This window comes from Ambystoma mexicanum, chromosome 11 (assembly GCF_040938575.1).
Source record: "Ambystoma mexicanum isolate Mex_15411 chromosome 11, UKY_AmexF1_1, whole genome shotgun sequence".
NCBI classification, from domain to species: Eukaryota; Metazoa; Chordata; class Amphibia; order Caudata; family Ambystomatidae; genus Ambystoma; species Ambystoma mexicanum.
Genome location: NC_090934.1, coordinates 647,023,309 through 647,038,482, shown reverse-complemented (window position 1 = coordinate 647,038,482; position 15,174 = coordinate 647,023,309). Strand labels below are relative to the sequence as shown.

General features: G+C 43.3%; 1 protein-coding gene across 1 annotated transcript in view; it reads right to left on the bottom strand.

Moving 5' to 3' along the window:
* Nucleotides 1-15,174, bottom strand: part of BBOX1 (gamma-butyrobetaine hydroxylase 1) — a 552,973-nt gene that overhangs the window by 58,604 nt on the left and 479,195 nt on the right. The window contains exon 5 of the mRNA XM_069623505.1: nt 6,487-6,592. Coding sequence (XP_069479606.1) covers nt 6,487-6,592 — 106 coding nt within the window. The remainder of the gene's footprint in view (nt 1-6,486; nt 6,593-15,174) is intronic.

Sequence of the window (15,174 nt, the reverse complement as noted above, 5' to 3'; positions counted from 1 at the left end):
TGGTGCAATAGAGCACACACTGCAGAAAAAGTGCCAGTGGGCTCCATGACAAGCAAACATAGAGTACAGAGGGAGAAGCAGCGCTTTGCAAATAAAACTCAACTCAAAAATGTGCATGTAAATGACATTTATTTTTCTGCGAAAACTCCAAAAGGCCAGTAAATAATATTGTTTCAACACTCAAAATCTTGCTTGGTGCTAAAGTCAAACCATAAATGTGACATCATCTGTCTTTGATCCAATCACTCAGATGCAAGGCGGAGATGAGGCCCTGATCCAATCCCAGTTCACAGGGGCGAGCTTAGTTAAACCGGCCCATACACCCATTTTTGTGATGTCATTTGAAAGGATAAATAAAGACAGCAGACAACACATAGAAACTCACTCTCCCTTCTGATTCCAGTGAAGTACTTTGTTCCAACATTCAACATCCAGCCTTTAACATCCTTCCAGATCCAGATGCCAAGAATCTTGCCAAGCAATAGCTGAACCATTTTCAGCAAAGCCTCAATCCTTAAACTTATTCTCACAACCCAGTGTAGCGCTGTGGTGTGGGAACGCATCCTGAACTAGCATCCTGAAACTATCTGGCTTGCTACCATAAGGCTCGCCTGATGAACTCGCTATCTCGCTGATTTGAAATACCCAGAAACAAGAAGGGCAGATCCTCTGCAGTTCTGGTGACTGGCCCAGCTGATCCAGTCCCGCGCATGATGTGCTGTCCTTCCTTGATAGACCCAATCCATTGACCAGAACCGTGACAGTCCAAAATCTTAAATCCCGGTGGATTGTGAGTATTAATAGGACGCTAGAGAACTATTCTATACCTTGCTTATCTTGTTTCACTCTAATCTCTGAACTATCCCTACTTTCATAACTTGTAACAGTGTCAAAATCATTAGTGCTATCTTATTCTGTCTAGTTGCTAAAGTATAGTCATCTTATTTGTGCAACTCTGAACCATAAATCCCACTTTGAGTCTTTGGACTGGTGCCGCCGGGGAAGGTGATGTGGATCTGTTACTGAAGTCATGAATCAGTCTCAGAGCTTACTTTGCCCTGACTTGGTTGCCTAGGCTAAACGCTCTAGCCTTGAGTAAAAGCATAAGCCATATTTTCTCATACTAAACTAAAGTCCTTGTTCAAATGTGTGTCTTTATTTTTGAAAAACACCTCTCTCTAAAACCTCTATAACTCCCTCAATTTTTAAGATTTGTACCTAACATCCTTAGCAATCTCTTCAACGGCAGTGTGAAACAGTGGGATTGATTGATTGATTGATATTTTATTTCTATCGCGCTCGTACACAAGTGTTTCAGAGCGCGACAAGGCAAGGGAGGGGAACAGGGGAGAACAAAACAGCGATCTTACTAGGCCCAGTGACATTGAGAACGTGCAAGTGCATGGGAGAAGGGGTAGGGGAAAAGTACATGGAAGGGGGGAGAGGTGGAAAGTGTGAAGCAGAGGAGAAACAGATAAATAACAATAAATAAATAATAAAGGCAACAAACAGTGGTAATGCAGCCAGCGATTTGCAAGTGCTAGGTTTAAGGCAGCAGACAGGGTAGGTCCGATAAGTGCAGGAAGAAAAAGGGGGGGCTGTATGGGTACAGATACAGACCCCAGTGCAAGGGGTGGCCCGGAGGCAGTGCGGGAGGATGGCAGGATGAGCAGGTACCTGGGCCCAAAAGACAGAGGGTGGCCAGGTGCACAGTGCCAAGAGAGAACAGATCAGCAGGGGAGAGGGGGGCGAAGGCAGAAGAAAAGAGGAAGGTCTTGAGGTGCTTCCGGAACGGGAGATGGTTCTCCTCAAGTTTTAGGGTGGCAGGTAGGCTGTTCCAGAGGGAGGCCCCAGCCGAAGACAGAGATCTACCCCCAGCTCGTTTCTTAGAAAAACGACTGACCCTGAGTGAGTTGGAGGTAGAGGAGCGAAGAGCTTGAGAGGGGAGGTATTTGCAAAGGGATAGCTGAAGGTATTTTGGACCCAGGCCCCAGAAAGCCTTGTGGACAATGCAGAGGGTTTTGAATTTAATCCTTGCATCCACTGGGAGCCAGTGGAGAGATTTCAGAGCTGGAGAGATACGATCCCAGGGCTTGAGGCCAAGGACAAGTCTTGCAGTCCTGTTCTGGATTAGTTGCAGAGGGCGGAGAGTAGAGGCAGGCAGATTTAGAAAGGGGCTGTTACAATAGTCCAAACTAGAGAGAACCAGAGCTTGAGATACCATGATCTTCTGGGGGAAGTAGAGGAAAGGCAGAGTACCTCTGAGGAGGTCCAGTCGGAAATGTGACTTTTTAGAGACCTCAGAGATGTGGGCGGAGAAGGAAAGGGTGGAGTCAAAGATGACCCCAAGGTTCTTAGCCTCGCAGGTGGGGGTAGGAGGAGGGCCAAGGGAGGACGGCCAGAGAGTGAGGGGAAAGGTTGGTGAAGGTGTGCCAATGAGGAGGATCTCCGTCTTGCTGGCATTCAGACAAAGATCATTGGCGGCACACCAATCTTGAAGGGCAGTTAGGCAATCAGAGATGAGAGAGGGAGAGGAGGTGGCAGAGGGAAGCCTGAAAATGAGTTGAGTGTCGTCAGTGTAGCACTGGAAATTTGAGCAGAAAATGGCAATGCAGTGTGCGAGAGTGGCCAGGTATTGGTTGAAAAGCCAGGGCGAGAGCTTAGATCCCTGGGGAACACCACAGGTAGAGAGGAAGATAGATGAAAGGAAGGACCCAAGTTGGACCTGGGAGGGTCGATCTGAGAGGAAAGAGGTCAGCCAGGCCAGAGTCTGATCAGTGATACCCAGGTTTTCACGGAGACGATTGAGCAGGATGGTATGGTTGACCGTGTCGAAGGCAGAAGAAAGATTGAGGAGGAAGAGGACAGAGGGAATGTTAGAGTCAAGGTTGGTGAGCAGATCTTCACAGATGTTTAGAAGAGCAGTTTCCGTGCTTCTGGCAGCTCTGAAGCCAGACTGATGGTCATGGAGACAGCCAACAGAATTGGAATGAAGGTTAAGCTGAGAGATGGCCAACTTTTCCAGGAGTTTGCCAAGAAAGGGAGTAATGGACATTGGGCAATAGTTAGCTGGACAAGAAGGATCAGCTGTGGGTTTCCTGAGAAGAGGATGCACAAAGGAGTGCTTGAGAGGGGAGGGGAAGGATCCAGGGGCAAAGGAGTGGTTGCAAAAATCAGCAAGGGCCGGAGCGAGGGTGTCAATGTGGTCCTTGATGGTTTTAGAGGAACAGGGATGAACCTGTTTTGAAGAGGCTTTTTATAGATCGGACTTGTCCAGCAACCTCGTCAGGGGTGAAAAGAGGAAAGGACGAGAAGGATGGTGGGAGGGTGCCTATAGGAGGGCCAGCAAGCACAGATGGAGAGAGAAGAGGAGGAGTTTGGGTGGAGAGGGTGGACAGGATGTCCTGGGTTTTTGAAATGAAGTGAGAGGCAAGGGCATTGCACAGAGCCTGGGAGGCAACAGGATGGGTAGAGACTGCAGCAGGGGTGGCCAGCTCCTTGTAGATTTTAAAGAGTTCAGCCGAGTGTTAGATGCCGCAGAAACACGAGCTTGAATGTGGACTCTCTTCTTGGCGAGGACAGAGAGTCGGTATTGCCTTTGTAGCAGGCGATAGGCAAGTTTGTCTGAGAATGAACAGGAAGTCCTCCATTTCCTCTCAGCTGCCCTACACTTACGTTTAAGTGTAGCTAGGTCAGAGTCATACCAGGAATTGCGCTTGGCTTTGGACTTCAAATGTATCCTCATGACAGGGGCAAGAACATCAAGCATATTAGAAATTGAAGAGTAGAGCAGAGACAGGGCTGTATCAGGATGAAAGACAGCCAAAGGTGGAGAAGGGGAGAGAAAGTGGCGGCAAAAGCCTCAACTGACACACGCTTCATGGGCCGGATGTCTGAGAATTTAGGTAGCAGTGTTGGGGTAGGCTTGGCTTGGGGGGAAGAGAGGGAGAGATGAGATGAGAGGAGGGAGTGATCGCTCCAGGAGAGAGGAGTGGTCAGAGGGATGGAGAGGGGGAGGTCAGAGCAGATCAAGACATCAAGTGTGTGCCCTGCAGAGTGAGTCGGGCCAGAGGGGAGGATGGACAGGGAGAGGGAGTCACAGAGGTCACGGAAGAGTACAGAGGAGGAGCAAGGAGAGTCTAAATGTATATTTAGGTCACCGAGGAGGAGGAGTTGAATGGTAGAGGCCAGGAGGAAGGAGGAGAGGTCTGCCCACTCAGAGAGAAATGAGGTGATTTGACCAGGAGGCCGGTAGATGGTAACCACAGTAAGAGAATGGGTAGGCAAGAGAGAAACCTATAGACAAGGCATTCAAAAGAGAAGTAGGTCTGAGTAGGAATGATAGAGGCAGGAATCCACTCAGGAAAGATCAGGGCTACCCCCCCAACGGACCGGGAGGATATGGGTGCTGAGAGGATCTTGTAGCCATCAGGGAAGAGAGTGTCAAAGCTTGTAACAGAGCTGGCCGTGAACCATGGCTCAGTAAGACCAAGGACATCAAGGTCTAGTTCTTCAAGGAGGTGGCAGATGTCAGAGGAGTGTTTGACGGCAGAGCGAGAGTTGAGAGTGGCAATATGAAGAAGGTTGCCAGCCTTAAAGACCTTCCGGGGAGGGGTACAGACCAGAGGTACGCCCTGCGGAGGAGAAAGAGCCCTATGAGGGGCCGAGGAGGAGGAGGAGCGAGAGGGCAAGGTAGCCAAAGGGGGAGAGGAAGGGACAGCAACAGATGAGAGGAAATTGATGAGGCGAGGGAAGCGCCTATCAAAGAGGAGGAGATTGGCCTGAGAGCCTTGGACCATGACAGTGCCATTTAGGTAGACATTAATGATGACTTTAGAGGAGTTGAAGGAACTCATGAGAACTTCCCAGTGAGTGCCACCATTAATGGGAGAGGAGGAGATAGGGCAGAACACAGAGACCATATGAGGAGTCCATAGTTCTGGCGAAGGAACGACAAAGAGGATGTCGGTAAGGGTCTGTCTGGCGGAAGCATTGGAGTAGGTGTCGGCGATAGGAAGACCAGGATAAGAGGCCAAGATATCCTTTTTGAACTTCTTTTGACACGTTATATCAAAAACCGCATAAGTAAATTTTGCCGCAAATTTCCCTGTTGAAAAAGTTTACATGTGTGAATTGCCTTTAAATATTTTCCCACTTGGCCGTTGAGATTTCAAATGTTTTCTTTTGATTAAATCATTGCTTGTGTTTGCTTGCATCTGTTCAAAGTGGCTACTGTAGACATTTATAATAAATTAAGCATTTTTGACCACGTTTGGTGTTTTTGCTCAGCCAATTTCAAAGCCATCCTGACAGTTGAAAAGTCAATTCCTTTTTTCTCTTGTGTTTAAAGGGGGAAGGTGGGAGTGATATTCTGTTTAATCTGTGTTATTTCTGAGTACCTGCTCTCTTCTCACATCTATTTAAATTGGCTATTGGTGGGTTGAGGGGTCTTGCAGGGGGTACCCATAACCATAGTGCTATCTGTTCAAAACCAACCCAAAAGGCATTATTTTCAGTGCTACATTCTTTTTGTGTTCATTACCTGATTCCCAGTGCATTAAAGATATTATTCAATGTTCTGTCACCCCATTGATGATTGTTGTTACCTAATAAAATATATTGGCCCTCATTACGACCCTGGCGGAGTGGGTTTACGCCAGCGTTATTCGCGGCGGACCCGTCCGCCCTACTACGAGTTCCCGTAGCGCCATGGAACGTTTTCCGCCTGGTTTTTCCGGGCGGAGAAATCCATGGCGCTACGGGACCTTGATGTTAATTACGCCACCGTATTTTGCGGTGGCGCAATTAACGCCTTCCCCACTCCCATTATACCCTATGGGGCAAAAATGGGAATGGGGAAGGGTAAAATGGGGAATGGGGATTTACCGCCCCGCCAAGGTCGGCATGGGGCGGAAAATCCGCCAACCTCCATGGCGCTATCGGCAGCTTTCCGCCGTGCTCCGCGGTGCATTTAGCACCGCGATTTCCGCCAGGGTCGTAATGAGGGCCATTGTGATTTCAATTCTAAATAATTAAATAAATATTTACCTTTGCAAACTAGCCTGATTCCTGGTTCAGTGTGACCGGGTATACCAAGGATGCCATTCCTGACACCAGATCGTAGAGAGGGCTTAAGTCTTTCATTGTCACCAGTCTATGTGGTGTACTTCATAGTGAGCCCATTGCCTCACTAAAAAGCAATGTAATCTCATTGACGATTTTTGCTCAGATTCCCGGCATGTAGCATATTTGGACAAGAGAGCTTCATGACAAAAATAAAACCGTTGCTAAGGGGAATCTAGAGCCAACGACTCTGCAAAGTGTTGCCCAATGCAGAAATAACCAACAGGAACAACCAGTTCAATGACATGCACACTCTGTCAGCAATTTATACAATCCTGATGTCAGTAGGTGTTTGAAGGCAGAACACATCGACTCTTGGGTTAATTAACAATAATAATACTTTGCTTGCAGGCTTCTCCTTACCCCAGGTGGATACTGAAGAGCTGGATAGTCAGTGTGAAGGCTTAACTTGCCTGATGTATAAGCAACATTATTAGCATCCATTTTATCTTCCACTTGAAACGTATGCCTTCAAAAGATAAAACAGAGGACATATATGTCTAAATAGCATTGAGTAAGTGGGAGAAACAATTACCGGAATACATTGTTAAATAAAGTTTGTGAGGATGAGCTAGCAATTATGACATTTCCATCTGCCATACATTAATAATAAAACTATGATCATTCATCATGTCAAAGCCCTCGAAACACTAGCTTACATCATACACCAATTTGGTTAGTCTTTTCAGGAACTTTGCTGACTGCCAGGGTGTCTACTTTCTGCGGGGTGCATCACCCCATTTTCACACATATTATGGTCTTTTCTGCTCCTGAGTGCTGTTTCCTCTGTGCTCCTGATCAATCACTGCTGGGATAAATTTACATCAAAATGTGTCTGTTAACCCACAGTTAATGATTATCATTTCTATGAGTATCAGTGACCATCTTGGAAGGGTTTCAGGTTTTGACCCGAATTTTCCTCTGTCTCACAAGACACAGTTCACAGGTCGTGTATCAAAGGTCATCACCCTGTATTGAAGTCCAGTTCTTATTAAGCAGTTACGGTCACAAATAATATTGAGAGATATAGTGAACAAGGACTCCATGCTCATTACTCCTGGGACTGTTCTGTCACTGCCACTAACGCTTAACAGATGCACATTAAACAATGGGACTGATCAAATAATTCTGATCAAGTCGATTCTGATATCTGGTATAATGACAGTTGGTTTGAAGGTACACAATGGAAAACAATGACGTTGGCCTTAGAATATTGCCACGTGAAATCAGTACATAGTTGGCCGATAGATGACTCTCCAGCTAAGCCTACATGCTGGTCTTCCTTCACTACACCAATAATGTAATGACAGAGCTCTATGGGCCTCATTACACGGAATGTGGTAAGGGTTTACCGTTACCGGTAAGGGTACCAGTACCGGTAAACCCTTACCGCCTTACTAAGAGGTCCCTTTGCGGGACCCGACCTCAACGGCTGGTTTTACCAGCTGTTAAGGAACGGGCCCGCAAAGGGACCTTGGAGGCAATTACGGTACCGCAATTTGCGGTACCGTAATTGCCGCCTTCCCCATTCCCATTGAGCCCTATGGGGGCTCAAATAGGAATGGGAAAGTGCCATGGTGAATGGGGAGTTGCCGCCCCCACACACCTTGGAATGTGGCGGTAATTCCGCCATTCACCATGGCAGACTCGGTACGGTACCGGCGGCAACCATGGCGCTAATAGCGCCATGGTTACTGCCTATCGTGTAATGAGGCCCTATATGTTTTGAGTTGCAGTATAAAAATAATGTAGTTGTCATTTCGAATCTTGCACTCAATGATCATGGTATTCTTTGGGTATTTTAAAATATGGTAACCTTCCTCTTTGACCATTGAAAACAACAAATAATAGCCACGAAAAATAAAACATTATAGGATTATATAAAACACGTTTTTAAAATGGGAAAATACCTCAAACGTCCAAACAAGGCGATTGATGTTCAAAGTCAGTAGATTTATTTCGTAGAGCTTACAGATTTTCATGAAACAACATAAACACATCTTTAAAATAACACACAATTATCTTTTAAAATCAAATGACTTGTATGCACAAATACAAGTATGCTTTTGAAAATACAAACTAGTAATCCTATGATTTAATCAAACCTAAAATCCAATAAACACAACCTCCCAATTTTCCATATTTACAATTACTTTATCAGACGTATACACACACACATGCCTCCAAGGGTACCTGCTACTACCGTTAGATCAGTGTACACATAGTAACAATCGAAAACCAAATCTTAGCTGGTAATAGTTTAGTGGGAAATAAAAAGAGGGCCACCCCACAGTGAATGGTAGTCATCATCATTAAACTCTTCATTAAATATTAGAATGTTGTACTGTGTGAATAATAAATGACTATTACCAGTAATTTTGAGTGCATAAACCATCAAGCTTTTTGCAGCCTTGTTGGGCCTCATTACTGAGGTGCAGTGTGGTTCTGCTGGTCCACCATATGGAGCTGATTGTAGTGTGCATGTTTACAGATTAAGGACATTTTGGATTGTTGTCTACGTTTCAAATATGTCAGTGGAGAGGACATTTTGGAAGTTCATCAATATGGACTCATTCCTGTGTGTGGTCTTGAAGCCCAAATGACAGCATTTGACAATGTTATCAGCTCTTGTTAACATACTCTTCAAGTTGTTTGATCACTTTCCTTTCACGGACCTTGCTCAGAATGGTAGAGTTCCGATTAGGCCACAACTAGCCCTAACACTTGGATTAGCTAAACAGTGTTTTGTAAATAGGAATGGGAATTGATCAGTGTTGAGCTGATTGCAGAGGGAGTTATAAGGAATCCCTTCATCAGTAAGACTGTTAAAGGCTCAATTAGCAGGTTTAACAAATGAATTTGGAGTATGTGTTAAAATGGTATTGCCATCATTGGTTTGAAATCAGTGGTATAGAGGGTATACTTAGAGCATTGATGCACACGAATATGATGCACATACATTTAACTTCTAGAATTGGCCAGAGTATTGGGGGTAAACCTGGGCTTTTCAAATGATGGCTTCAATTTTAGAATGATAGTTCAATTGTCAATATGGGGATGTTGTTCTAATGACATTCTGCATTAAATAGGGGACCTGGTGCAAGTATGTTCCTTGATGCTCTTTTTCCACACCTCAAACATGGATGCACGATTTATCCTAATTTTATTCCAGCTTGACCAGTTTGGACGGTTCTGGGGTCTACCCATTGGTGATGTCATTTTTGATGTCATTAGTAATTTTATGGATGCCATCATTTGTAATATCATCTGTGATTTGTGGGTGACATCATGAGTTATGCACTGTGGGGGCCGATCTATAGTTCCCTTTAGAAACAGTAATTGACCAAGAGCTGGGCTTTAGTTTTGTTGCGCAGCAACTAACATCTCATTGTAATGTTTTCTTTATCTGAATGGTCAATATTTTGTAACAGCAGCTTACCAATAAAGTTCCTTTATTAATATGTTTCTCTAAATTATAATGGTTTTTCCCAACAGAAATGATGTCCCTTTAACAAATATTTGTTCACTAATATAAAACATATTATTTCCTTGGAAACCTGGAGTAAAATATCATGTAGAAAGTTACATTATAGGTATATATAGTTAAAGGAATGTTATGGCTAAGACACCCTAATAAAGCTCTAATAAGGAAACCGTGAAATTCAGTGGAAAAACATTGTTACAAATATTAAAAAGGGATGTTATGTTGAATCGCTCTCGTAAAAACCTTTGAAATTCAGTGAAAACCCTTTGCAGAGCAAAATGAAAAATGCATGACGTTGCCAGTTACGGTAATCCCTACAGCTCCCCAACTGACCCAGTATCATGAGTTAAAGGATGGGGGGTTACTTCTTCTCCTGCAGAGATTTGCATACTGAACAGAACCAATTATGCCCCAAACATCAAGATTCTGCCTGTGATACGTTTCAAACCTATATACTGTCACTTATGTGGATTCATGCCCTAGCCACCAATATATAAAACACCCTTGAAAACACTTGTGCCACAAGGTGCAGGATCAGCATTGGACAGTGAAGCAAGTGGAACTTGCCAATTTTATGTATTCAAATTTAATGATTACTTTTTGAAAAATTCATGGAACAAAATAAGCAAGGACTTTGTATTTTATCTTTCAAGATGTGTTTTTAATTGAACTTTACCTGCAGTTGTTTTTTGTTTATGCTTATATGATCATTTGCTTTTCGTGCATTTATTTCTGTTAATAGCCATAGATGTGTATTCCATTTACTAGCTACACTGGGTCTCATTACGAGTTGGCCGGTGCAGAATTAACGTGCCGGTATTAACGTATACCAGCATGTTATTGCACCGGGCACATCTTGGAGCTGGAGGTAAGTCAGGCACCTTACCTGAAAAATCCCGCATGGTGTCCAATAAGACTCTATGGAATGGGGATTTACAAACGACACCGGTACTTGTAATCCAGCGGTAATACCGCCGTAACGGGATTGCTATTTCAGTTTGGGGGTCCTGGCAGATTTACTTGACTAATTTTGCATCAGCTTTATGTTTTGTCTCGGCGACACCACATTAGGGTAGACGTCTAAAATACCATGCTCCTCAGCCGAAGGTTGAGGCGAACTGTTACCCGTCCTTGCTTATTGAACTTTGCATTAGGCACAAAGATGTTGTTATAAGATCACCACTTGCGCTTTATTTCCTAACAGCAAAGAAGCAAAAATCACTCCTTTTCGAATCTCGACATTCTTCATTTGATTATGTCCATCAAGCACTTGAACTTTGAACAAAAGTTATTTATTACTTCTATCTTACTTCCCAGTACCAAAGAAAAGTCGCTCACCTTGACAGTTCTGTAGCACTGCCACAATGGGAACAGGAGATACTATATCAGAGTTGTCCCAACGAGGAAGGACAGTTACCTCGTTGGGACGTTTGTATTATTTGAAATAATTGAGCATTTTAATGTACATGTGTTATCTTCATGCATTGATGTGTTATTTATTTTGTACATTTGTGGCCAGTGGCCGAAATAAAGTAATTACTGATTACTGGTAAACTATGGAGCCATAACTCGTGGCCCCGCTATGTATTGCTCATACTGACACACGTGACATCACAGATGACATCACAAATGGCATTATCAATGATATCACTGATGACATCAGAGATCCTGAAATATGTTTTCGTTTAGTGACGTAACCGTAAGTAGAGGATTTGACCTGGAAGTACTCGACTGAAAACATGACATACATGCATTGAAGTTGCTATATATGTAGGCATAAATCTAGTAGCATTTCCTTAAACTGGTTTCCTTAGGGTTTGGCCCTAGCTTATGGTGCACATACATGGAACAATAAGCAGCCCCAGACAGATAATACAATTTGCCTACTTTATAAGCCTGATGACTCACTCTCATCTTAATTTTGAGCTCTGGGCATAGTATTTGTTTTCTCTTTAACAGAGATCTCATGTCTGTGCATCAGATATGTATTAATATTTGCTTTAAGAATATACTCTGTATCCTTCGACATGCCTACTATGTGCTGTAAATGTAACCTGTGTCTGCACGTTTACAATTACTCAGGGTTCTGATAGGCTTGCACTTATATTTCTGCAAGCCAAGTGTACCATGTTAAGAATATTCTACTTTTATTATTTATGCCACAGCCATTGCTTCCGTTAATTCATTTTAAGGATTTCATATTCTCAGAACTTCAGTAGAGAGTTTGTTTGACTAAGGACATTTTGTGATACATGGACTAGAACATGAAAGGCCTACCTGTCACCCTTCATATGTTAGTTGCAATACCCTAAACACATATGTTGCACTTTCTATCCCGATTGTTTCAGATTAGAGATGTCATCTGTGATGTCATTAGTGATGCCATTGATGATGCCAACTGTGATGTCATCTGTGAGTTTATGTGTCGGTATGAGCAGTGGATAGTGGGGGGTTAGTTATGGTTAATCTAATAAAATTATCTGCAGGTCCACATTTCATCTAAAATTCAACTCAATGAAATGTAAATAACCACAATGAAATATCAAGCATTTTTTAAACACATGAACTTACATGTAATATTATATACATCATTACTATATAGAAAAGCAAGAAATAAGCACAGACAACGTGAATATAAACAATGAACATTAACTAGCAGCAGTAAAGTTTCCACTGAAACTAGACTGCAATCACGCTCAATGAACACTGTGCCCAGATAAATGGCCAAAGTAACATGTCACTGGCCATTAAACAATCCAAACAATACTTTAGCCAAGCAATTCATTACTTTCACGGTCATCTGCTCTTGATCATTACAACTCCTTCAACGTCCTCTGACCTACACTGACACCGTAACCCCCTGCATCATACAAGGTGGACACTGGCCAAAAGTAAGTGATTACAACAAAATGTCACTAAGCCTAATGTTTATGAATCAGTACACTACTCTGATCTTTTTATCACTGTTCTTGGCATACCATTGAGCAATATTTGACATACCATCACAGCTCATATAATGCCCACTGACCTACACTGACACATTATCCTCGACCATCATCAACATGCCACTGGCCAGAGTAAAGTAATCCATCCCATCACACACAATGGGCTGTTGCCACAGTGATGTGACATTAGCCCTTCCATTCACAAATCAAAGAATACCCTGGCAATCTATGACTTTATATGAAACTATGCCCCTGAACCTATACCTAACTATACCTACAACTCAAATCAAAATACTCATGGGCAAAAAAAAAAAAAAGTCACAAGGCCTTCCATTGGCAAATCATTACATTAATATGACCGAGGCATTGATTACTTTCCCTGAGACTTCATCAAAACATACTACATCCCCGAATAATCCATCCTCACATCCTTAATGACTTCAAAGCATATTCTTTAAAGCTGCACCCCACACCTCAGTGGGAAAGTGTAATTCTGCAAAGCGCAGCTGACACGGCGCTCCGTTCAACTCTTGTATACACAAATGACTCCCCTCATAAAGACCTACGTTCATCTCGCCTAAGATGCTACAATAGGTCTCTCAGTGTGAAACCTTTCAACCGCAGAGTTCACGCAACCAAATATATGTTCGCAGACAGCATGGGCAATCATTTAAAACATTTTACACTCACATTAGACATTTCCTGACCGATCAGTCTGCTTGCTGGAAATGGGCCTAAACGCAGACAACTAGAAATCAAATTATTTTTCACCCTATTTCTGCCAGATTCAAATAAACCACTGGACGCAATTGTACCAAATTATTGTCAGCAAGATTTAGGTAACAGATGGGCAGTACTCACTAAAATGTGTTCCAAATCAATCTAGCATTTTGGACCAAAGGTCTGACAGAAATATTTCACTGAGTTTAGGTATGGAGATTTCAAACATGTTGGGACTCCCCTGAAACTCTTCTAGAAGAAATTGCACAAACCTTTGCAAGAGTTGGGTTTAAATACATTTTTAAACGTATGGGCACATTAACTGATCAATACTAAAAGTTATAAACTGCCCAAGATTGTTGTTTCATATGGGAGATTAACTTCGCCATATCCACATATCCGCAGCCTTTTATGGCGCCGTTAACCCCTTAGCGCCGCCAGGGTCGTAATGACCCCCTATGTCTTTTGACATAATGTTTTCGACTTTTTAACTGCACACCGCTCCAGTCTCCTCTTTCCTCCATCTCTCTCTTTCCACACTCTTTCTCCCACTTCTTACCTGAAGGATTTGCCATTCAGACTAAATGGCAAATCAAGCTGCAACCAAGCCCTTCTCAAAACACCCACTCTATTACCTCACTATGCATGTGCTATATAGACCAATGTTCCCTGCATTGGGCCACGCTTTGTAAAAAGGCCTACACCGGTGTGGAAAAATGTATGTTGATTTCTGTTTAGTTCACTCATATTGGTGTTCGTGTTTCAGGTGTGCAGGATTTTGGCATTCAAATTTCCTGTCTGTATACTAACCTTACTGCTAAAAAGCCCAGTCAGTCATCTTCAAATCCTACAATCGGGGCTCCAGGAGCAGAGCCAGAGTTCTCCCCATGCTCACCATGGCAGCAGCATGTTCCAGCCTATCCCTTTTCATGTTACAGCCTACCCCTTTGCATCCTGATAAACGCTTATTTGCATGGTGTGTTCACCACACCAGCAGAGTGCCTCCTTTTGGTGCACATACAATCAGTCAGTGAGTAGTCCAACATCTGAGGTCTTTCCTTTACTGGATCCATGGTGTCTGAATCATGCAGTGTTTTTTCTTAACCATTATTCCTTAAAAAGCCAGTAGCATTTATGTTGGGCATGTGTCTGCCCCTATCCAGAGCAGGGCTGAGCTGGAAACCACCCTAGACTGCCCCATGTCCATCATAAGCTAGTTCAGGGAGGCAGTTGGCTCACTGGTTAACTCTATAAAATATCTCCAAAATCAGTCATTGGACATTTTCACAGTACTCACAATTAGATTTTTGTACAACAAAATCATCTCTGCTGTGCCCACATTTATGCTTGGTCAAAATGGGAATGTAACAATATCAATAGCTGTGGATTTTCAGGCCAAACTATAGCTTGCCTTTTCTTTGGATACATTGATTAGTGGCCATATCTCAAAGGAGCAATGCAAAACATGCACATTTCAACTACTTTATTAACTGCAAAACCTGTATATTGTCACTCTTACGGAAGAAGCACCACAAAGAACTATTACTTCCAACCCTGTCCAATCTCTTTTTCTCTCTTCTCCTAAATCTTCAAAACTTACCCACCTTCAACCCAACCCACCCTTCTATGAACCTATAAACCCCTCTGCCACCACATAGCCTCTCGCCTAACACCCCAAGTCACCCTCCTCCCCCACTCCTACCTATCATACCCAAGCACGCCCCTCCTCTGCCACTCAGATAGACCTCCTACCCCTTCATCCCACCTGTATGCCAATTCCTCCTCCCACTCCAAGACCAGACCTCCCTCACAAACAAACCTTACCTGCTCTCTTGCATCCTCATCAATGCCAGATCTATCTCCAAAAACAACCACATCATACTTTACTTTATCTGTGATGAA